This window comes from Numenius arquata, chromosome 13 (genome assembly GCF_964106895.1).
Source record: "Numenius arquata chromosome 13, bNumArq3.hap1.1, whole genome shotgun sequence".
Classification (NCBI taxonomy): domain Eukaryota; kingdom Metazoa; phylum Chordata; class Aves; order Charadriiformes; family Scolopacidae; genus Numenius; species Numenius arquata.
In genome coordinates this window covers 19,919,408-19,944,858 of record NC_133588.1, presented here as the reverse complement: position 1 = coordinate 19,944,858, position 25,451 = coordinate 19,919,408, and the positions used below count along the sequence as shown (strand labels likewise).

Genomic DNA, 25,451 nt, shown 5'->3' with positions numbered 1-25,451 from the left:
GATTCATTAACATAAATATAATTTTCAAAAAAATGTTTCACAAGTGAGGTCTCAATTCTGGGAAATGAACTCCAGCATGGAAAAAAAGTTTTGCCTCGATTTAATTATTTTTTCCTTATTTGAAGCAAGAGGAGAAAAGGTAAAAGAAAGCTAAGGTAAGGAACACGTAAGGAAGAAGATGGGGAACAAAGGCAAAAGATTGGGATCTTGAATTACTGCAACACACAGGTACCGAGTGATCCTTCCAGCATAAGACTACGGGGAGTTGGCTGGAAAAATTCACATGGCATCCAACAGGGTAATGGAACTACCTGAACACCTACACTGAAAAGGAAATAACGATAAAATGGAATTATTTTGAGACGTGGCAGGATTTATAAAGACTAGTCTCTTAAAAAAGATCTCTTTCAAATTAAAAATTTAATTTCAAATTAAAAATTTGTCAACATCAACCAAGCTTCCCCACTCATTCACTGATGGGGAGACAGCCTGATTTACATTGCTGTAGAAACCTTCTTACTGCCACCCCAGAATCCTAACACAGCACCGTGAGAAGTTGAGAGGAAATTAGAGAAGGTGATAATGCCAAAAAATGACATCTCCAGAGCCTTCACCATCCTCTTTTCCACAGCATTGCAGTTAAACGCATACACGGTGGGAATGGCAGAAGAATGGTCTGTATCTGTACAAAAAGGAATCAGAACACTCGGCGTGATTTTCCTCCCCCTGTCACCCACGGGTTTTCAGTAAACTGGGGATGGAACGATGCCCCTTAACACGCTTTTAATATGCAGGCAAACTATTAATCTGAGACGGTATGATCCTGCCAAATGTTTACGTTTCAAGTGCTTGCTTGAATTAAAGTATTTAAATAAATTAGCTTTTTTTTTCCTACCTAAGACAGCTACAGTTAATGGGTCAAAACATAATTTGCCTGTCCTGTTTGAGCTCACAGGCACTTGTACAAGTGTCACAATCACTCATGTGACACGTGTCTGCTTTATTATTCCATGCCAGAGATAAGCAAATGTTTACGAGGTTTGTTTCTCTGAAGCACGCAGGGAAGGTACAAGAAAAGGGAACGACACGAAGAAGTGTTCGCAGGGGAGCTTCACAGATGCCAAGACTGCTACCTCACCACACAGCTATTTTAAACCCAAGCTTCTCCTCCCCGCGTTCCTTAAATTGTCATTAAATTCTTATAGGGATGTTTATAATCAACTCGGTTATGGTCAAGCGTGCGTTGGCCTGTAAACTCAAGCCTCCTGCTCTCCCACCAGCCCGTCACAGGCACAGAGGAGCTTCATGACTGTAGGAACCCGAAATATCCTGAATTTCTGGGCACAGGGGCTGCTCCTCGTCAGCTCTGCGAGAGAGAGAGAGTACGTAAACGCGCGCTTTGATGGCAATCGCAGTGCAGCGGAACAGCCTCTTTCTGCAATTCCTGTATTTTAATTCCACAGCTGCTCTTTTCTGAGACTTACACATATAACCGTTGCTAGAAAAGTGTAGGAAAGTTAATAATTGTTAAAGGGTTACAGGAAGATAATTGTTCTATTTCTTCTGAATTGCCAATACTGATTTTGCTGTGAGGGGGGATTATGGAAAGAAATGGAGCACTAGAGACAGGAAAGTACTGTTACCAAATAATCTAACAAATGCAAATACAGCTCGCAGTATTAACAAAAGTGTCGAGTCTAAGACTATAGACAGATGTTAGCTTTGGATCCAGCTGTGCTGATCAAAGGCTTTATGCCCCCCAGCTGCTCCTCACTGCCCCCTGCTGAAGTTATTATCCTGAAGATCTGCCAGCAGAGTAGCTCCTGCGAGTGCTCCCTAATTCACCCCGGGCAGTATCAGCCCGTCTAACCCACACCACGTATTTACATTATTTAGAATAATCCAGTTGATTTTGTCTGAAGTGAGTGCTCTTGCACGAGCCTTTCCACCACCAAAACTCCACCGTGGTGACCCCCGTCATACGGGTGACAACTACTGTGGGTGCCTGCCCTGTGATGGGCTTTCTGAAGCCCCAGAAAACAGTCACTGCTGAAACCCCATCACCCCCAATAATATAAATAAAAAGCATTTTGAAAATCACCTAAGCAAATAAAGCCATGCCTAAAACATGATTATTTTTTTGCAACAAAAACACTGATGGAATTTTCCTGCTAACTAGAGACAGGACTTAGAATAGCACTGGCATTTGAGACCAGCTCCACCAGGAACGATGGAGATCTCCTGTAACTTCACATGGGCGCAGCACCAAACCCATCACCGTCATGCAAGTAACACTTGTAAGAGATCACCAAGAGTAACAACTTCAGCCACAAGCCAAAAATCTTGCTTTGTTTCATCATTCTTGATTTGAGTGAATAGATTATGTATGACTCAACTTTCACACTGAAACGAGCTGAGATTGTTGTTAATAAAGACAAAATCAGATAACGTTTAGAGCTGCAGATTCCTTTTCTAGATACAATATATTCCCTTTCCAATCTGTAAGGTGCATTGTAAAAAATATTTATTTTTTTTTTTAATTTTAAACTTGCAGGAGAATTTTGGATCATCTTCCACTTATTTTTGTAGGTACATTTCAAGCTACACAACACGAGTTGTCCAACCCTATCAAAAGGTGTCTACTGTTACACCACACATGCTAAAACAGTTCTTTAAATACTAAATACTAATTGCGACTGTATTTTCAATTGGATTTCAGCCTGCTCTGGTAACTTCTCTCTTGAGGTGACAAACTGGCAGTACCTGAATTCATTACAGCCTGATTAATTATGCCACTTTCATACAAAGGGGAAGGAGACTTCCATCGGAAATGGTAACCTTAGACGGTACCTGGGCAGCAGCATCTCCGAGTATCAGTCCCAGATCCACGCACCTCTAATTTGCTTTGCGAATTCTTAGTAATTACTGTCACACGGGTCAGCTCAGCTGCAACCCGCTGAATAACTAAAGGCAGAGGTTGGGAACGTCTTAGTTCCAGTCAACAGAATTTATGGCAGTTCGCAGAAGATGCTGAAAAGCGTGGAATCAAACATCAGAGACCTCTCGTCTCATACAGCTGAGGACTCACCGAATTTTCATCTTCTACATCTTTGGAGGTGATAATTTCCTTAAGTTATCCAGAAACTGAGAACTACCCGGCTATTACCTTCTTCTAAAGCAGGCCTTTCACCAGAGCCTACAGATGGCCCGAAACATCCCCGTACCTGGAAAGTAGCATTGGTTTTGCTCGCTTTCTTCTCATGCTTTTGTTAACGTGCAAAGGCAAATTAATACAAGACAAGAATCAAACGTGTCTAAAATACACGCTGCATAATTAAACTGAGAATGAAAACAAATCAAAGGTATATATGTTCAAATAGTATTTATTGTTCCTTTACATAAAGGAACAAGGAACTTGGCAAATATTTCTTTTGAATAAAGGCACGTCTTCACACAAGCATGGGTTATGAATAGCAATGAAGAAGATAAGAGCACGTGAGATAAAGTCAAGCACAGTCAGCCACAGACAGAAGCAGAGCCAGGCTGACAACGGGAGAATTCCCATCCTACTGGGCTCTCTACAACCGTTTAATGCCAACGCACATCAGCGTTTATACTGAAAGACACACTTTAGAGAAATATTTTTAAATGCAAAGTTCGGGGTATCTCTTTTTTTATATGGATAATACTCAAAGCATATTTCTCTCTACAGACTTAGGTCTCTCGTGCTTAGTCTGTAACATGCCTGTGTGCTCTGCTGCTAACGGCGATGTAAGGAATTTGCTGTACCTACAGAATTGTATTACGGAGATCCTAGAGGGTATGACTAAAACTTGTTGAAATTAAGTTCTAAGAAAATATATAAACGCAGGTGATTGGTTAGGGTTTGGTTAAAGTCAAGAACAGGAGGTGCTCTCAGGTCTGTCTCTCAGAGCCAATTGCCTCTTACAATAAATACATGGGGTTGACCAGGGAATCAGGTGCGTCGGAGAAAAAAAATAATGCATTAAAAATATTGCCAGGTCACCAGGCTTCCCTCTCTCATTTGAGGCCAGCACTGTCCTGCATGAACAAAAGAAGAGATTCTTTGACAACTAGTATTGTCTAAATACTTAAGGCAGCTCCTCCTGTAAATTCTCATCTTTATCCAGTTTCTGTAGACAAAAATCTGATTTTTGGCATGGATAAGATTTGAAAACAGAGAGTAACAAGCAATCGGGAAACATTCTGTGAATTAATTAAAACAAGATGTAAAACTATATTATTCATTAAATTGCTAACACATTCTTCCAAGGAGAATGAAATATAAATAAAAATTCTATTGGTTTATTTTCAATGTGGTTGCCTTCTTTTCAATAATTCTCCTCAAAATTTAACCATGAAAAGAATACCTTTATATGTCTGAACGACACAGATGAAAAGATGTACTTCATATTTTCTCGATTACTATTAACTTATATATTTTTATCTTTTAATACATATACTAATATAAGTATTTGAAAGACATATAGGCCACCACAAATTAATCTTAAAAATGGCAGTAGAGGAGGTATCTCCTGCCGAGTCCCTGATTTGGCTGGCTCAACCAATCTGCTACGGCCATTCAACCAGTTGAACAAATTTCTATAATGATTTCCCCATTTTCAGCTGCCTATCTGCCAGTTCCTACTGTCAACACCAATTACCCCGTGTGCCGTGACTCCCCCATCAACGAGACACAGCAGGACTGTTGTGGCCTCCCGTATCCGTGCTCCGAACGCAGAGCCGATCCGCCACAGCCAGCCAGAAGGGCTCCCTTATCAGATTCAGGAGAAGAATTCCCGCTGAAGGGTAGGCTGCGGAAGGGCTCGGTGAAGCGCCATCTTTGATATGCCATCTCCGGTTTGGTGTCAGTTCTGAACAAGTTCTCCACGTTAGGTGTAAGCTGCTTAAGGAGGATTAATCTGCCACCGCTGGATTTGTCTCTTTTACGTGCTGCTCATTCTAAGCAGAGGTGGGTCAGGGAGCTTTGTCTCCAGAGGGAGAGCAGAAGCTACTCCCCAGTTCTGGGTTTGTTCTGCTTTTCTGGAGGAGAATTGTATCAGGAATGCAGTACAAACCAGAATTCCTCAGGAAAGAGCTCCTCAGATATACCCACTGAATGCTGGAGATAAAAATATACCTCTGAAAGCCTTAAAAAAAGTATTTCAATTTTATTAAGGCTTACATGATTACACATTTAATTTAAAAAGCAATGACTCAATATATAGTCTAATGAAATAACTCAGAAGTACGTTAGAGATGATATGGCCTTGTTAAAGAATTACTTTGAAATTAGAAGACTTATTTAAATGATGAATTTAATGTAAGAAAAGCAAAAGTCCAGTTTTGTAGAATCTGTAGTTGGAGAAACATTTTCACAAGAAGAAAGGCTGCTTTGCTTTCTCCCACCCACTCACTTAGTACAATTCAATAAATTTACTGCAGCAGTATGTAATACTTATACAGAAAGGGCAGAAACATAGAAAATTATGTTTAAAAGTAATTGCTCTTGATCACCACCAGGACAAATGGCTTAAAAGGCAATATATAACCTTTTAAAAGTCGTCTGAAGTCCAGAAAACTTTGTGTCTCAGTAGAGCTAGTGTAAGGATTGTGTTCAACTTCAGACCGACCAGGATTTACTGCTCAACACAGGCTGAACAAGCTGAATTACAGATTACCTTATGTTTTTATATATGGCATTGTAGAAAAGAAACCCCAATAGGTCAGACTGACTTATTAATCACTATTGCTAAAATAAATACTGCGAATAACACCAACTAATAGGCCACAAGCTAGATCTAGGCAGAGACTTCTAAGGACACCTGAAACATTGGAGTCTCCAGAACATACCAAGAATGTCAACCAGAAAGAGTTAAAATGTTCATTAAGCATTCTTATCTGCAATTAATAGCTGCAAACCGATCAGATGTCAAACTGAAATGCAGAATGTACAGCGTCTACAGATTTGATTACGTAGAGACCAGAGTCAACATAAAGAGAGCTGACTCCAGCCTATTACTTTAAGACTCTGAATGCTTCAGACAGATCTCCATTAAGAGCTTTCTGAAATCATGTATTATCGCTGAAGTGATCTGGACACTGACAAGCGCTCAAAACTGAAGATGATGATCTGGTGTGGGATCAGATCACCTCTTGTAACTCCTACTGCCTGTAACCAAGAAAAGCCACAGCACATGTCCCACCACAGGGAAGCTCATCAAATGAACCAACATTTCACAATAGTAAAAAGCAACTAATTGAACATTCAGACTCAAAGTACTTCCTGAAGTAAATTAAATACTCCTTTCTTCTGGATTCTCCATCAAGAAACGAGGCACTCTGATGTCAAATATTTCCAAAGACGCAATTTTTCTTTACAATTTCTTTAAACAAAGAAAACCTACTTTCTCTTTTAATTTTCTTCTGGAAGCCCTCCCATGTTGGTTCTAAGTTATTTCAGGTATATTATGAAATGAAAAGAATACTTGAAATCTTGATTTATGTTTTTTCCCCTAACATCACTGGCAATTATTATTGCTTGGACTACCTGCACAGCTGACAGCAATGCTAGGAACAGTACCTGCAGTTCTTCATTAGAGACTGATTCTGTTACTTAGGAAGATAAAAGCTAAGTCAACAGCAGCCTAAAATTCATCCCAGCTCACTGTAGCTACAGCCGAGGATGTCTTATGGCTGTCAGTGTTGACCAGGGGGAAAAAAAAAAAAAAAAAAAAAAAAAAGGTCGAGAAGACTGTAATTTGAAGCTTAATTAAAGGAGGGAAAGGGAAACAATGTACTGAACTTGCATTTTTATGTTATTCATAAAGAATTAGAGATGAGAAAATGAATTTTGGCTTTGGAGACAAGCACCAGGCATATTTTCCAGGTCCATCAGATTTAGCTCACCTTCTGCTTTGTACAGACGTTTCTTCATATTTTTTTTTTTAAATTGTAATAGCATAAAAATGAAAACAAGTGAGAAGAAGAAAAAGGGATTAATGAAACCTTGCTAAAGAGAGGAATGGAGGTGCCTTCTTTTACAGCTTGGGAAAAACGTATCACAGACCAGTGATCTGGTCTGGGAAAAAAATGCCCTCTGCCAGCACCTCCCCTCCAGATGAAGCAGGCTGCAGTGCCGCTGTCTTTTTGATCACGAGAAGAAATCCCACGCCAATGACTGTTTCCCCTGACAGAATGCTTGTCCTTTTTAATGTTACATGAGAGCACCAGCCTGAATTTCCCTCCCCTCAGAGCTAGTACCACTACCACTGATTAGAGATGCTGGTCTGCCTAGGGGTACTCACTTCTTCGGCCAAGGCTGTTTAACCTGTTGTGCTCCCTTTACTCCCTACCTTCTCCTTTGGAGATGGAAACGTTGCCTTTTTTATGGATCTTACAGTATGCTCGTTCTCAGAATGGAGCTTCCTCTAAATTGTTCGGTAATTGGTCCATCGTACAGAGGTTCAGCTCTTGTTATGCTCCTGGCTTTGCAAGAGACCGTCATGCTCAAAAAGACTGGAGAAATACCTCTTTTATTGATAATTACAGCACGGGCCAACACTTTTTCCATGTTGCTAAAGCACGGAAAACACTATTTACGATACCTTCTGCTTTCGCAAACACAGATGCAGAAAATCTCACCATTCTCTTCATTCGCCTCCCCATACAACAGTACTGCTCTTTGTCCTTCTGTCTGCTGAGGTCATTATTATACCGAGATTACTACAAACAGAATAAGAAAAGCAACGGCAAAACTAGCAGTGGAAATAGGTTTGCTGCACCACCTCCCTCAGACAGCTCTGCTCAAAGCTCATCCTCAAAATGAGAGAGTGAATTAGGGAAGATTTCCCAGAGTGGCTCAATGGTATAGGAGTCTGACTCTTAAGGACTTGGACTCCTTCCTAAATGACCTAGGGTTTCCATACACAATCTCTGCAATAGTTTAACTTAGTTTTAGTTAAATGTGAAATACGTATGTGTGGATTCAGTTATGCTTGGAAAAGTGGTGATATGAAACTAATTTAACAGTTAGTGAAACTGTCCCGGGAAACTCACTCCAGATTCCCGCAAAGTGGTGCCAGTTAAAAAAAGTATACAAATAGTCATTTTATTCAAATCAATGTAACTTCACATCAACCAAAAAGTGAGATTTTGCTCCGAAGAGCAAACGGAGGGGAAAAAAAAAACCCGTTTGATTGATAAGTGATGGAGACAGTCATGATAATTTTATCACCTCGGCCCCTCTAGACTGTAAAAAATTCCTGAAGTTGTTCCCATTTTTTGACTTGTCTGCTTTCCTTTTTGATCATGTCTCCCATTATCTATATTAAAAAAACAAAAACAAAACAAAAAACACCCAAAAAAAGCATTTAAAATAAATCTGTCCAGGTCTGTGAGGCGGGATGTGCATCCCTGCGTGATGCCCTCCCCTTCCCATCCCACCGCCCCTCCAGCCGCTGGCCGCAAGCCTGTAACTTGAAGGCAAGCAGTAACTAACTAATAAATAAGGAGTACACCACTAAAGTAAACAGTACCCCAGCTATAATTAGCTAGCACAGACAAGCTGCTGGTGGTAGATGTCTCTCCCAGTTCCCTCAGGCCCTCTCCAGCCCAACTCCCCCACAGAATCCCTTTAACCGGCATGCTCCTGTTTGACTCCAGGCAAAACAAAAACAAAAACCCCTTTTTTCCTAGTCGCTGGCTTAGAACAGAGTATGGAACAAAAGGAACACCAAGACGAAGATCCCACTATCAGATATTTTTACTACGTTATTTCTTTGAAAGCAAAATACAGCCTGTAATATTCAGGGCATTGGGAAACTTCATAATCCTGCCTTTAACGCACACGCTGATGGTCCCAAGGACTTTTGTGGCCAAACAGCGCGAGGCTTTTTGTCAAAAGCATGCAGTGTGCCTATTTCCAGAAAGAAACCCCTGCTTTTACCATGGAAAAAAAAAAACCAACAGAGAAACAAAGCATTTCCTACAGGAGAATCGGTTTTGGATTTGCAGCCCCGAGTTGGTGCAGCGGGAACCCCGGGAGATTGACGGGAGCACCGAGAGACACGGCCACCCAACAAAAGCTTATTGCCTGTAATTAATGTTCTACACGAGGCATGTTCCTGCCTTCAAACGAGCTAACCACTGAGCTTAAGGTGAAGCGTGTGCACATGTCCTTGCAGGTTGAGACCTCCGGCGCTTCACTTCTCCGGAAGGTGGCCAAACAGGACCCATCTCACCCTCTCTCCTGCAAAGAGCGGAGGTGCAACAGGCGCTGCTCGAGTAAACAGCTCTTAACACAGCCGAAAGGCTACTCGCAGCTCAAAGTTTAAATATTTGAGCCACACCATCGAATTTTCTCATTGGCAAGTTTTAGCCAAATTCTGAAAAAGGAATGTGGACAGTAGGAGACCCCTCAACCCTTGTAGAGGAAGCATGAACATTCATTTCCAAATTAAACAAGCTTTTGCTCAATACAGACCACATCATAGGAACCAAGAACACATTGTGTTCACTGAACAGCAAAGTTCACCACAATGAATTGGTGGTGGAGTCTCCTTCTCTGGAGACATTCAAAACCCGCCTGGACAAGTTCCTATGCAACCTGCTCTGGGTGGACCTTCTTTGGCAGAGGGGTTGGACTAGATCTCCAGAGGTCCTTTCCAACCCCATGTGATTCTGTGAATGTGCCAGCACCACAAACAGCTGATACTGTGTTATTTCATAAGGACATCACTTATGGAACCTGTAGTAGGAACCTGGCTCTAAAATTTGTGCGCACCTACAAATGAATAATACACACACATGAAATACTCCCAAACTGAGAAAGAAACCATTCAGACTCACAGTGCAATCTTGGAAGACTTGTAGAAGGAAACCATGAAAGGCCCATCTTCATTCTGCTTTCTTATGATTAGAACTACTTGAAGCGAAGGGGTAATTTTTGACTAAACATCATACGACAGCAAGTTCTGAATGAAATGTTTATCTGTCTGAATTTTGCCCCCCTCCCCCCCCCCTTTTTTTTTTTTAAAATTCAAGAACCACTCCTTTTCTTGTCAGCAGAACATTGTAAGGCAACATTCAGCTGTCACATAACACACAGTGGTGGCAAGATCCATTTAAGGAGCATCAACACAGAGCTCCTGCAAGGCTTTAGGCAGCTGGTACAGGTAACTCCACATTTTCAAGAAAGAGGAGTTTGTCTCATTATTCCATGCTGTTTTCTCTGTATCTTACAATATGAAATGTAAAAGAAACTCCCGTGTCCCACTCACTCTCTCATTGAAATCCTGATGTATTTCAATTCTTCAGACTTTTTCAAAACCTCAGCTCCAGTAAAGGATTTTTTTAACCAAAAAGAAAAAAAAAATTTCCACAAAAATTCATCTGGCCTTGAATGGGATGGAAGGGAGAAGGAAATTAATCTACTTGATGATTCATCTGACACTTCTAGAGGAGCATCAATTAAAAGGAAAACATTGCTACTTTAAGATACAGGTCTAAATCTTTCCATGTATATGTTGAAAAGTTACACCTTGGAAAATTTCTGGTCAGGTTTTAAAAATTATTTTCACTGACATCTAAAAATGTCACAGCACCTTGGGCCTTACCTTCTGAAGTCAATGGAGAGACTCCAGTCAATTCTGACAAACCCTCAGCTAGAGCCTTTCAGACTTTCAGACCTCCTTTCTCTTAGTCTGAGCAGTTTTATTTAGCCAGAAGAAAGAAAAAATCTGGAATTATAAGTGTCAGAAAAACAGAGGCCGCAAAGTGTATTTTATCCTTCAGTGTCTGGAAATCAGGAAGACAAATGAAGAAGGCAATTGAAAAAATACAGAAAAACCCAACCCAAAAATCGACCCCCAAAGATAACCCAAGCTCACGTACCCTCTTGTCCCCACAAATCCTCCAGGCACCTGCTTTTTGCAAGGGGAAAAGCAATAACTCTCCCACAGTAACAGCAGTAGAGCTCTATAGGGACTGACAAATGGATGAACTATTAACTACTCACCAAGCTCTCATTCTCCACGCTAACAGGCTGCACACACTATATTTATAAAGTATCCATAAATAAAGAGATTGCATTTAATATTACCACATTGATAAAATTATTTTGTTTTCAAAAACACAATCTTTTTTTTAAACTTTTTTAACCAAAGAGGATTTTAATTGAAAAAAAAAAAAAAAAACCAACACAACAAACAACAAAATCCTATTTGAGACTCCAGTATGAAACCTTTGAAAGGCAAAAGAAACGCCCCAATGGTCTCCTCCTGTTGCTAGATCAACATCACGCGCTCAGGCGGGATCAACAACCATTTCCATCTCCAAATGAAGCAAAAATCAAATTTGTCTTGGTCAATAAGGAAAAATTATTAATATCATTGAACCTCTGTCAGAATATTTTGTGTTACCCAGATCAAAGGAATTCGTACAGTACGCAAACCTGTTCTACCAGTGAAAAAGAATGTTTTTGCTGGCACAGAGCCACCTTCTATTTTCTTGCATTGCTGCCTGGCTTTTTCCTCCTGTCAACTGAGATCCACGCAGAATCCTTCTCCTGCCTCACGCCTGTATTCCTGCCGGTTTGCGACAGGCACAGAAGTGTGTGCCTATACATTCACTCCAAATCAGAATTATTAATTATCAATGTAAATACAGCATTATCCATCATCTTTAACACTTTCCTACTTTTTACTGCTAAGCCTGTAAGATGCATTAATGTTTACAAATCCTGTTTCACAAAATAAAACCAGAATTCTAAAAAGATAGAACGTTATGGGCTAAACCACAGTTTGAAATTTTATTTTTAAAAATGGAAATTCACCATTGGGGAATTTTATTTTTAAATTGAAATCTCATTTAAGAATGAGAAAAATAGGTGCAATTATTAATTAGGAGAACATCTATATAGTCTTTCAAAAGGCTGATTTTCAAATAGATATTAACACATTCCATTTGAATAATTTTAATACTTATTTGACTTCTGAAAACGGGAAGTAAAACAAGCCAGAGAAGCTGAAGCTAAACTTGAGATTTTCAAAGATTCATAAAGTTGTATGCATGGAATTCCATTAAAAAAAAAATAATTACTAGGACAGACTCCTTAACTGTCTTCTGCCACCTTGAAAATTCAAACCCATATAATTAACTGATAGTTTTGGGATACCTCAAATGAATTCATTACTGTCAGCAGCAGCGACATCCCGCACCAAAGCGGGTCTGTGACAACCACTGCATTCTGTGATACACAGAGCACAGAGTACTCGAGAAGGCAATGATACAATAAATTATAAAAAATCCCTCCTGTTCTGCTCTTAGTCTACAGGTTTAAAAGCGCAAAAAGCAAGCTTTAACCTCTCTTGGCCATAAACACTCGCAAAAGGCGTTCTGGTCTGTTGTATCTGCTTTCATATCACTCAAGCTTAACAAGTGTAAAGGATCTGTAGACTCCAGTGCTTTCTAAACAGATCTTGACCACTTAAAACAAAAAGTAATTTATCGAGAGCCAACTACACACTATGAAGACCAAGCTGAGACTTGAGCTGTAGAACAAGTCATTCCAAGGATCTTTGAAAGTGGATGCCATAAAATTACCTTAGTTCCAAAAAGGTGAGGGAATAGCCTAAAGATTTGCTCAGAGCACGGCAATCCCACTGACGGGTGGTTTTCCCCAAAATAAAAGACTATTCATTGGTCCTAATTCTTTCAAGATCTGTTAGAAGCAGTTATGCCTCACAGTTATGTTGGCTGAGTCAGGAACTCCTGAGTCTGCATGATATTCTTTGAGCGAGAACTTTGGAGAGAACCCAATGCACAACCTCTCTAGAACAAAGACTTCTGCAAGACACACCATACGTCTCTTTCTGTTTAAAAGGGCAGGGAAGGAAGGAAACGAGGCCAGATTTTCCAAGAGACAGCTCTGCCATACTTTTTGTATCATGTCTGACCCATTCCAAAGAGAACATTCCCTACTATCCTGATTTTTTTTTTCCTTAATATTGTTAAAATATTAGCAACAGATTTGAGGAATAATTGCGGGGGTTGCTGGAAGGTCCATGGATAACCCAAGCACACAGTGCGAACGCCAGCTGTAATGGGTGCAAACAAATTAACCACCTTCACTCCCGGAAAACCAAAAAGAGTAGTCAAAAGCACTTTTTTCCAACTGTGTCCAGTTGGAACTGGACAAGTGCCCAAGTCCAGTTCCAAGTGCCTCCCAAATAATCACAAATTCATCCTTACATTTCCACCTTGAAATTAGGAATTACTATCCGTATAAAGATCTGATAGAGAGGAATATTCAATAACTTTTCTATGTCTGCATTTGGAAGTCTCTGGTATAACACAGATTTCCAAGCCTCAATCCAGATTCTTAATCATGTTTTATACAAAACCTTAACATGAAAACAGCTTTAAAATGCTCAAATTATACCACCTGAAAGATTAATTTAATTAAAAAAATGTGGTGCCTGGTACCCAACATACATTTCACAATCACTTTAGTAATTAGCTTTTCCCTACACAAAACATCACTGTTTTAACTGTAGCTGTTTTGGGACTTTCCAGGTCTGCAAGAGCATTATCTTTCTTGACTAATGTAATGGTTGGAATATACTGGATGAGAACAGACACAAAGCACCAGACCTCCCTCGAGCACTGGCCCAACATATGGTCCTTGGGATAGTTTGCTGAATATTCTCAAGATGACTGCTCTTCCACTGTGTGAGAAAGAGGGTTTTTTCTTATCCCTAAAATGCCTGTCTTCAATAAGCGGTGATTCACTGAACTAGCCCCGAAGCTGCCTCTGGAAGCTCAGTATTCAAAAACCATCTGTGCCAGCAAGTACCAGGAGAGGGCTTTCACTTGATATTTAAACAAATTATACCCTCAGATATTTCAAACATATACTCTATATTTATGTATTTTGGGATACTAGCCATAGGTCTTGATGAAAAGCCAAATTACTTAATTATTATTATTCTTAAATACAGAAAAATACTTGCATTTAACCTCTACGCTTCAATTCCATAGTAAAAAATGAGGGACTCTGAAATACACAAATTCTGCATTCTTGCCACCTTAGCACTACTCAAATATTTAACTTGTAAAGCTCCCTGACCTATTCTTGTGATGGTTGATGCTTTTCTTGAAGTTTAACTCTTACAATTACATGAAAATGTCTATTTCGTAAACAAAAGCATTTAAAAATCCTAATTCTTAAAAGCCTTACAATTCAATAAAAAAGCTTGAAAATGTGAATAGATTCAAAATCTATAAGGTAAACAAAAGCAACTCAAAATTTATTAATCTGACATCGGAGGTGCTTAAGGATACTAAGTAAAGGGCTTGAGTGGCTTCCTGTTCCTCTCTGTGTCACCCACTGCCCTCACCACCCACCGTCGTGTCCCACCCCAAGCATTCACAGGACCCCACAGAAAACAAGGACGAGGCAGGAACCGCTGCTAAAGGCATAACGTGGCTCAGGAGCCACACACCTAACTTAATAACCATGCATCAGTTTCCAAAAAAGCAGTAACATTCAAAAGATATTTTCCAATAATTTTGTCTAGTATCATTAAATAAAATAAAAAACTATAAAATTCCGAATATGTGGTATTTTCAGCTCTGTGAGGCAGAAGAGCTGAATTCTTCCAAAGGTATCTCATTCCTCTGTAGCCCTTCTCTTTCACTCTTGATCTGAACCGCATTATAATGCTAAGCAGGCTGAATTAGTGATGAGCTGCGTTTCCAGCACATTTATCTAAAATACGAGAAGACAAGAAAGGTACCAAAGGTACTACAGAGAAAGCGAGTGAAGAGCAGGTGATCTCGTTTGCTGTTGTACGTTCCTTTTCCAGCGCTCACCGGGCTCTGGGCCCAAGGACTGCAGGGAGCCAAGCACAAACTAGTCGCTTTCTATTGTTGTTGGGTTAGTTCTCTGCCAGTTCCTCAAAGGGAAAGGGGTTAGCACAGGGTATGACAGGAGCCAACGGAAGGGAAGGCGCAGGAATGCACGATGAGGGACTGGGATGGTGATAGCTCAGGGTACTGGGCAATCCCAGTCTGAAACCAGTTACACGTCTGGTGGCAGTCTCATTTGAGGACATCTCGCCCCTGCTCATCCGCTTCTCTATAAAATCTCTTTTCCCCATTTTTTTTTGGAAAGGAATTTTTTATATGGCTGGATGGAGAAGAAAATTAAAGAACACATCCGATAGAAAAATAACCTCATCCCAAACTGCTGATTTTCCATCTCCCCAAGTAAAAGTAATCAAAAACCCCAGCTGTACCAGTACAGAGGAGGAGAATGATGGGCCTGGCCTTGGTAACTTCAGCTAATCCTGCCATCTGAAAAAGTCCATTTAGCTATGGCTTGAGAAGAAGCAAAGAAGTCCAAATGAGCCCTGGCAAAATGAGACGGAGAACAAGTTTAAAGGAAACACACTTGAACAAAGTGCTGGTGGAAAAATACTTGCAATTATGAGCACAAGCTTTTCCACATTTATAAAAGCTGTATAAGAGCTGTTTCCCTGTATACAGCAAACAGTACTGGTCCCAGAAACACTAAGCTTTTCCATCAACTTTTTCTCTTAAGCAAAATAGCCGTTACTACTCCCTAAACTGACCTCCTGCTCAGATCAAAAGGGTGTTATTAAAAAGATCCAATTTCCAAAGAGAAATTGTTAGCTAGTATTTCTGTTGAACCGAGAAGTTGGACTGAAATCCAACACTTCTCATAGAAAAAAAAACAGGCAATGCAACGAAGTAAAATATCAAACAAAAGTTAGTTCAGAAAAAGGAAAAATGTAACATGCAGGGGTGGGATGATTTGTAAAAGATCTCTCTGGATCAGCAGAGGCAGCGTCCCAGCTGCGGCAAAAAAACAGACATATATGTCAAAAAAGATTAACGAGGAGACAAGCAACTTCAATGACAAAAAGTGGATGTTTTGACCAAAAAAAAAAAAAAAAAAAAAAGGAAGGCCAAGAAAGCTCTTGCCAAGTCAGACCTTGCAAAGAGAGATTATCAGTAGCATGGAGTTAAGAAGCTTAGACGTTGCTTGGAGAAATCAGAGGGTCACAGACCACGGTGGAACCGGGCTGAGGAGATGTCTGTCAGACAGGACAAAGTCCTGGAATAGTTGTTTATAATCTCCAGAAGTCCAAAGAAAAGAAATCAGATAGTCTTAGACAAACAATGCAGATTTCCAGTATGTTTTTAGAGTGAAACATTTTTGAGGAGGTGAGTTTATTCCTGCATCGCAGCCCTAAGGAGCAGCTCCGAACAGTAACGGAGAGTTTCCAGCAGCCAACCTGCCTGACACAGCTTCTGCAGAGCTTCAGATCCTACCCCCAGAAAAGACACTGAATAATCCAGAGACAGTTTCCAAGTCCTCCAAACCCGCTTGCAGCCAGGCACCAGTGTGAGCTGGCCAGAATGGTTAGAAGCTGGGAGGAGAGGGACGGGAGCAGTTCACTCTGAACTGGCAGAAGATCCACGCAATTCATGACTCCAGGAAATCCATGTATCGGCAAAAACTTCAAGGATAATTTGTCTATTGAAACACAGAAGTTCAGCAAAATCTGGGCTAGGGGAGCAACAAAAGGAGGCAGAAATCCCCTGAAGCCTTTGGAATTTGCCACAGACGTGCATCTTTCCTTGAAGCAGTGCATGAGCAGAGTGAGGAGCTTCTCAAGAGAGAGGGAAGCTCTTCACCATCCATCCGTTCAGGCATATAGCTCTGAATAAAATATTTCACCGAAGGTGACCACAATTTGGTTTGTTAAAACGTAAAAGCTTCAAAAAAGATTGTTTTTTAAAAGGGGCAATAGACAATAAAAATTAAATTCTGATGCTTAGGAGAAAATAGTCCCTTGGTCAAGTAAAGACCGAAAACAGGGAATGTACATTTGTTAAAATCTGAAGGGATCCATATATTATTAGAAGGTTCAAATTATTTTTAAATGAATCTTGGCTGAAAGCCAATGCTCAGTACCCAATGGAGCTTCTAACGAAAGCTGCTTTTGGCCTGTTGTTGCAGGATTTCTCAGAGGTGCACTTGGAGGAGAACAGAATGCTTTACTGAACCCAAGACAAGGAGGGAGACCGAAAAGGAGGGAATGTGACAGGACAACACAAAACCCAGGAAGGTCCCCCAGTCTGAAACGGATTTGACCAGAAAACGGGAGCACCTCTTACATACCTGAAGTCACAAGTCAACGTTAGAATATAAACAAGATCCACTTCTATTCCTAGCTCAGCTCATTCCTTAGCACTAATCTTAGCACATGAAAAGAGAGAGAAGTCAGATAAAAGCAATCCAAAATGGGAAAGAAAAAGGCCTTTGGAAATGCCTGGCATTTCGACAGTCAAACGTCTGAGCCAAAACTGTTAGTCAGTTATTCAAAACCAAAATGTTTGCATTTTCCTCAGAACAGACATATAATAAGGAGAATTGCTTTGACTCCTATTGTGTAGGCATATGTAGCAGAAACAAAAGCAGCCCAGCTATATCTGTGCTAAACACCACCCTACTCGGGGTTAGCCAAGGTAAGGTTACCTGAGCTCTCCACCCTGGTTAGTACATACCCTGCTTTTGAGGATTTTGCATTGCATTGTGTGGCAGAGCTATTTCTCCACTTAAGGTAACAGGAGAATCATACTAACAAACCCACAGTATTCTTAATGACATATAATTTAGAATGAATACAAACTTATCTTTGCAGTTGCAGGGGACAACCAGCTATTCTGTAAAAAGTTTTGACACATATTCATCATAAAAACATACTTACTGGTTATTACTACAAGCTCTTGGTCCAAACTAAGCAATGCTAGTTTTGTTTTTACGGATGTTGCTTCACACCCTGCTCTTTTTTCTATTTTCCTTTGGGTTATGCAGAGGAGAAAACCAGCATAAAGGCAGTGAGCTTTTTCAGGGAGAGACCTATACTTCAGGTTTAACTTCTTCTTAAAATACTCTTTTAATATCCGTTTAAAGTTAACACTTGAAAAATAAAACTAAGAAGGTGCCATTTTAACTGTGGCAAAGTAAGATAAACTGGACGCCCAGTCCTTCTAATTTGGATCACCTTTTCCCAAATTGCACAGTTCACTGAAAATATTGGCGTGTAGCATCTCTAGCCGTTGCAACCAGGTTGTGAAGTAATCGATTCTCTGATTCCATGTACAGAAATGTATAGATATAAATACCTCTCCTCCTACGGTAAGCAGTCCAGGCGAATCGAGCTTCCGTTTCTTGCGGGGACCGATAGCTGCCAGTGCAGTGAGGTTGGCATCCCTCTGCCGCATCTGCGCCAGTTCTTGCTGCTGCATCTGGTAGAGAGAGAGGGGAAAAAAAGCCCACTCTGTTTAGTTTTCAGTCTGTTGTCATTTCAAAAAGTTCTTCTTGGACTTGTGAGCATTGGGTAAAAGTCACACCATTTCAGCAGCTCGAGCGTGCAGCCCTGCAGTAGAGCAATAGAGAAGGTGCAGAAGTTCTCTTGACTTTCCACAGGATTTCTGCTCCCCAAAAACTCAATCAGTTTTGAAAACTCCATCCTTACCCTTGAAAACTGCCTTAGCCAGTAAGTACTGTAGACTAACTACGCATCTCCAGTTTAAGGCTGATATGAAGAGTGTAAATACCAACTCAAATCTTCAAAAAATCTCTCATTTTCTTTCATCTTAGATTTACTTTCAATATTTCAAATACACTTGATATTTGCTTCCAAAAAAAATTTGTACCTAAATGAATAAAACACCTCTATCTAAACATCAGCAGGAGGTAATACTGACACAGAAGTCCCACAATCTGAATTTCCAACTGCTTTTTCCCTATAATCTGCTTTCTGGGGTTAGGATTTAGGTAACAACACATCCAACTAGTTTGAGAAAACTAGAAATCTAAGAAAACAACCTGGCAGCTGCATTGGCTAACAGTGTCGCCCGCTACAGAACAGAAGAGAAAATCCTCCGGCCACGGCATGAGGAAGAGGTAAGAGCGTATATTCATTTTTGCACTGTGTAATCCTTTTAGAGGGCTAACGGTAAGAGACATATTCCCATGAACAATATTACTTTAATAAATATTCTGATCATCAATACCAGACAAGAATAATTGATTAGGTAACACAGCATATGATTTTAATTAGATAAAAGCATTGGTAGCTCTTAGTAATAATTCTTACTAATTTCAAAATTTTGGGTTTGCAAAATCTTTCAATAAATTCAGAGGAAGCATTGTTCTCTAACCCCATTGATGTCAGACTTGTTCCCACCTGGGCAGAAACGCACAGAGCACTACCTCAAGAAATTCAGCAGTGGTCATAAAAACACTGCATGGTCCAGGCATGATTCTTCATTAAAATAAAACAACCAACAAGTACAGATAGAAGTGTCTCTTACTGACGCGGGAGCTGCATGCATACACAAGTGGGGCTGAACATTCTTAGTCAATATTAAAATGAAAAGAGGTTTAAACAAAAAAGCTCCAATCTATGGTATCTTTTCTCCATTCACTTCTGCCTAGAAAAAGCAGGTCCACTTCATGCATCCTATTTAGTGCATTTTTCAGGTTTATTCGTTTAGCAATGCAACATATTTTCACGTTCTTCAGAAAAAGAAAATTCAGTACAATTAAGAGTTTGAAAACCCCTTTTTTCTACATTTTTATGCTATATATTTTGCAACTTCAGTTATTATCATAACCTCAATATAAATTTATCTACAAATACACATCCCATTTATCTACAGGGTAAAAGAATTTCCTAAATACAAAAAAAGAAACGTGGAAAAAATATCTAAATAATAGTGCAAAGGTCTGTACATACTTCTCTTTGCCAACTCATATTAGGTTTTTAGCTCAAATATCTTTGGCTCTCTTCCAGATTAAATGCCAGTTAGACAGACCTGCCCGCTTACCCTTTCAAGGTAGATAGCAACAGTGGTGAGCTCTAATCATTTACAAAGGTCATGATCGGAAGCTAGCCCGTAAGCAGTCATTTAAAATTCGATTGATCCCTATTTGTAGTCAGGGAAAGAAAATGGACATTTCAGCTGTATTGTAATTATGAGGCTTCAAGGCAACTGTAAATAGATGTGCAAATCCAGATACTGGCAAATACCTTAGAGAAGAAATTATTACTATAGTATAACATATATCCAGGAAAGGTTGAAGATAAAACTGCATATAAAAAAAGATCAATCATCTTTTTGCTAATTTGCCATGCTCGCCAGCCTATAAGGGTTATCACAATTATCAGAAGTCTGATGAATATTTAAGCGAGGGCCAACTGGCTGAGAGTCATCTCAGAACAAGCTGCAAAGTGGATGGCTTCACAGAATAAGAAATTTTGCACTGGAGAAAGTGTTCGTTTCCTGGGAGGTCAGAAACACAGTCTGATCGGTAACTAGAATCACTCACACGTTGTTATATGGGTATCTTATCTAAAGTCACCATCTTCAACCAACAGTGAGCTAATACTTGGCTCTTTGTACCACCCGTATTGCAATACACAGTGGTGGTTTCAACATGTAACGTAAGCACACAGTGCCTCTGAAAAGTTGCTTCAAGAACTATAATTTAGTATTTCTTTATTTTTGCACATGCAAATTGTGAAGCAAAAGGTGCCATTTCTTTAAATTTCCCATAGTAGGACAAAACCTGCCCTCACATCGAAACCCGTGAAGTTCCTAGTGCTGTTTTGCCAAGCAAACGTGGAAGACATTGATGACTCTTGCACCCCTTTATTCCTCAGGTTCTTGGTCCCTTCCTTTTTATTCAGTGAGAAGAGCTATAAGCTCTCCAGACGTGGGCATTCCTGTACGATGTGCCTTTTATCACCTACCCCCGGTGGGACTAATAGACACTGCTTTATACCGATAAGGAATGTGCTGCCCGGTACAAAAATTCCAGACAAAACCCCAGTACGGTCCCTGATGCTGGTTTTACAGTACACACCTCATATGCTACAACAGGAAAGAACAACCTTCTTACATAAACCTTAATGAGCGTTGGTCAAATCATACCAAACACGCCCAACACACACATCCTCGATAAGAGTACCCCGATGTTTTGTAAAATAAGGGCTGAAGTGCTGAAATACTCGATTGATACCGCATTACACAAATTCTCATCAGTCTTCTAAAAATTAGCTATCACTGATTTTTTTTTTTTTTTTTAAATGCTCATCTGAAGGCAGAGGATCATGAAATTACATTTAAAAATAATCAAAAGAATTATGATCCTGGTAGTGATTACCAACAAAGGCATTCACCTTGAGGCGGTCAGTCTGGCTTAAGGGAGCACCTTTGCACACTCACTATTAACTATCAATTTGCTTACAATAAAACATCTTCACAGTTCATGGGTACTTACTGGGAAGACATTTGACAAGATTCCTGGATGTTATTTAACATCCCAGAGCAGAGTAACCACCACAGGAGCTTTTCAAAATGAGTGCCATGGAGATACGGACTGCATTTAATAGTCATAAAACCTGATGTGGTTACTGCAGGTTATCTTGCCAGAAGTTTAGGAACAGCCAAACAGTTTTGTGGGAGTGGTGTAATTAACGCAGATTTAATTACTCTGCTTTGGTGTCAACAGAGATCACTTTCGAGAGTCACCCCTGGTACCACCCGATGCCAGATGCACGACCCTGGCCACAGAGGCTCTTTTCCCCAGGGTCCTCTGGAACCCTGTTCTCTACATCAGACTTTGCAACCAGTTTGCACACATAGTGCCAAAGCCATCACCCTCTGAATTCTCAGTGCTAAAAATAACCTGAATTAAATGTAGCCATCTTCAATATTCTGAAATTACTCTTAAAATACCCGTGAAACTAAAGCTCCTGAAGCTTCTTTCTTTACGTGATCAGTTACATTTTAAAGTAAGAAAGCGGCCTGTTACTACAATATAGTTTATCTTCTAAGCCAGTTAATAATTTCTGGATATTTAAACAGATGAAGCACCTGTTAATAAATATCTATACGTACTGATAAATAAATTTCCTGTTAATTAACATGATTTAGCAGCAATGAATCTAACTCAGTACATCAGCCAACAAGATGCAACCGTTTGATAGCTGCATTCGCTCACACTCTCATTTTCATACTGGGCTGCTGATGCAATATAATTCTTTAACTTGCCTTCATTGCAATTAATATGGATATATTTATCAATAGCATATTAAAATTTCTGCCCTCTGAGAAGGAAGCAGTGCTTCATTCAGAACCACGCTAATCAACAACAATTAACTTTTTTGAAAGTCAAAATATTTTATCTAAAACACAGACAAATATTCCAATATATTATACAAGAAAAACACTTACAAATGAGATGCTGTTCCTTGCTCCTTATCTGATCCTAATTTATTTTTAGCGTGCCATTTACCTATGAGAGGTATTTCATTTCTTAATGACAACTTTAACTTAGAGAGATCCCTTTGATGAAAAGTACAGTGTAAGAATTAAGCACCAATATTATTTCACACAATGAAATTTTCTTCTTTGTGACGGTGGCATAACATTAAAACCCCACAAAGAGCACTACTTCACCACTTTAATAAAGTAAAGCTAAAAACAGAGGTTCTAAATTTTTAGTTTGTTTTCCTTAGATCATTATTTGTTACGATTCGTGTAGGTATTTCAGAAAGAAGCGGCACCAGCCATATGCCACAAGGAAGACAGCCATATGTCTATCTGGAATATCAACATTACATCTTAAAAACTAGATTTTATAATCTCCAAACACCAAGAGCACGCTTATTCATGGAGTGCTTTGGAAATATTTTTGCAACAGAAACCAAGCATTTACTTTAAGCCTTTTTCACTTTAAGTCTTTTCTGCGCTATAAGCCATCGTAAGAACAGCCACTGATATATTAATAAATAAATATATGGTGTGAATATAAGCTCAGTGAATTTTTTTTCTCCTTTGATTTCCACTTCCACCGGCAATTGTGGCAGCCCACACAACTGGGAGAAACCAAGTGCTTCACAGACCAGTATGGATTCATTTTCAAGATTTCCTTAAGAACTAAATCCCCCATCCATTACTCTACACAGTACTATAATAACCACAGAGAACAGTGAAGATTATTTTCCTCTTTTCTACAAGATCAATTAACCAAAGAGTAAATTCAAGGAAGTTAATGTGTAGAGGAATAAATTCTATGGATTTGTTCAAGGTATGAATTTGGCCTGGAAAGACAATTGTAAAACAAAGGCTGGGTACTTGGTATGAACCCCCACAGATCTCAGGTCACTTTCTCCACTCCAGAACACGAAACGGCCTGGCCGTGGCTTTGATCTGTGCTGTCAGCAGAGAATTCTTCCTCCTCAGTAAGCACCACAGGGAATCTCCCACCAGAAACACGTCCATTACTGTTAGCGATGTGATCGCAGAGTCATAGAATTGTCCAGGTTGGAAGGGACCTTTCAGATAATCCAGTCCAACGATCAACCCAACACTGACACAACCACCACTAACCCACATCCCTCAGCACCATGTCTGCCCGGCTTTTAAATCCCTCCAGGGATGGGGACTGCACCACTGCCCTGGGCAGCCTCTTCCGATGTCTGGTACCCTCTTCCGTGAAGAAATTTTTCTTAACATCCATCCTAAACCTCCTGTGCTGCAACTTGCGGCCATTTCCTCTTGTCCCATCACCTGTTCCTTGGGAGAAGAGACCGACCCCCCCTGGCTACACCCTCCTTTCAGGGAGTTGTAGAGAGCGAGAAGGTCTCCCCTCAGCCTCCTTTTCTCCAGGCTGAACACCCCCAGCTCCCTCAGCTGCTCCTCATAAGACTTGTGCTCCAGACCCTCACCAGCTCCGTTGCCCTTCTCCGGACACGCTCCAGCACCTCAGTGTCCCTCCTGTCGTGAGGCCCAAAACTGGACACAGCCCTCGAGGTGGGGCCTCACCAGTGCCCAGTACAGGGGGACAATCACTGTCTGAGTCCTGCTGGCTACACTGTTCTGACACAGGCCAGGATGCTGTTGGCCTCCTTGGCCACCTGGGCACACTGCTGGCTCATGTTCAGCCAGCTGTGACCAACACCTCAGGTCCTTTTCCATCAGGCAGCTTCAGCCCCTCTACCCCCAGCCTGGAGCATCCATGAGGTTGGTGTGACCTAGGCAGGACCCGGCACTTGGCCTTGTTGAACCTCACACCATTGGCCTCAGTCCATCCATCCAGCCTGTCCAGATCTGCAGATCCATCCTACCCTCCAGCAGACCAACATCCCACCCATCATCCCAGTTAATCTCACTGTGTCACCTGAACCCACTGAAAAGGGAATGTCAAACAGTGAATGAGGCAGAACACTGCTCATCAGACAGTTGTTCAAAACCATGAGCATCTTGGAAGGAAGGCAAAATGTGCTCCACATAGAGGGAAAACCTACACAAACTGAAATTAGCTTTGCTTAAAGCAGAGATATAGGTGGAAAAATGGCCTGAGCTGTAGCTGCTGAGGACTGCACTAAGAGAAATTTCCTTCAATATGATCAGAAAGTAAGAGGACGACTGGAACTCTAACAATTTGAGTCTACGCATAAATACCTTCAAAAATAGAAGGGAGAAAAGGGACATCACATGAGAGAGGGAAAGGTCAAGGAGGTGTTTCTCTACCTGCAGGCAGAAATCAGGGATGGGTTTTGGCCTGGAAGGAAAATAACCTGGTGACAGAGAAACAGAGATGATTGTGAAGATAAAGAAGAAGGAAGAGCTTGAGGAAGTACTAAGTATATTTAAATACTGTCAATATAGGATTTGATAAGGGAATAGAAACTGAGTTGTAAAAGTAAGTTTCTGCAGTCACAGAGCCAACTCAGCCCACAAAGACTGTAGAAAGTAGACTTTGGCTACTTACAATTCCCAGCACAGTTCAGAAATACTGCCTGAGCAGCGGAGGAGAGGACACCGAAGAGGCTGACAGCGCAACAGGAGCTATAAATATCGACAGACTATAAACAGCAATCAAGAACAAAGACAGCCAGGAACCAACACCAAACAGGAAACTGGCAACAGAGCGAGCTAAATGCCAGAAATGTTTGATGAAAGCAAGATCACATGAACAATGAGTTAAGCATTGATTTCTAGCCAATAGGCATCAATGGAGAGCCCTCCTAATTCTGTTTGCGATGGATGGTTTAATTCCTGATAACAGGGTCATGTGCTGGGAAAAGCTTGTCTTAATTGATGGTTTGGCGACATGTATCTGTCAGTCTCAGACAGTGATTACACCCCCTGGAAAAGCATCTTTTTTTTTGCTGAGGAGAGCCTGAAACGCAGAACCATTACACACGTCCTAAGATGTCCACAACAGAAGGTGCAATTAAGAAATGCAACTCATTAAAAATGCTGGCAGTAACTTCAACAAGTCCAGGACGGTGATAAAAAAGGATGAGTGAACTTCA

The 25,451-nt window shown here is 40.5% G+C and overlaps 1 protein-coding gene across 1 annotated transcript in view; it reads right to left on the bottom strand.

Annotated features, from left to right (window-relative positions):
• Positions 1–25,451, bottom strand: part of LOC141471418 (transcription initiation factor TFIID subunit 4-like) — a 130,231-nt gene that overhangs the window by 24,995 nt on the left and 79,785 nt on the right. Inside the window, exon 14 of the mRNA XM_074157947.1 lies at positions 18,241–18,363. Within this exon, the coding sequence (XP_074014048.1) occupies positions 18,241–18,363 (123 nt within the window). The remainder of the gene's footprint in view (positions 1–18,240; positions 18,364–25,451) is intronic.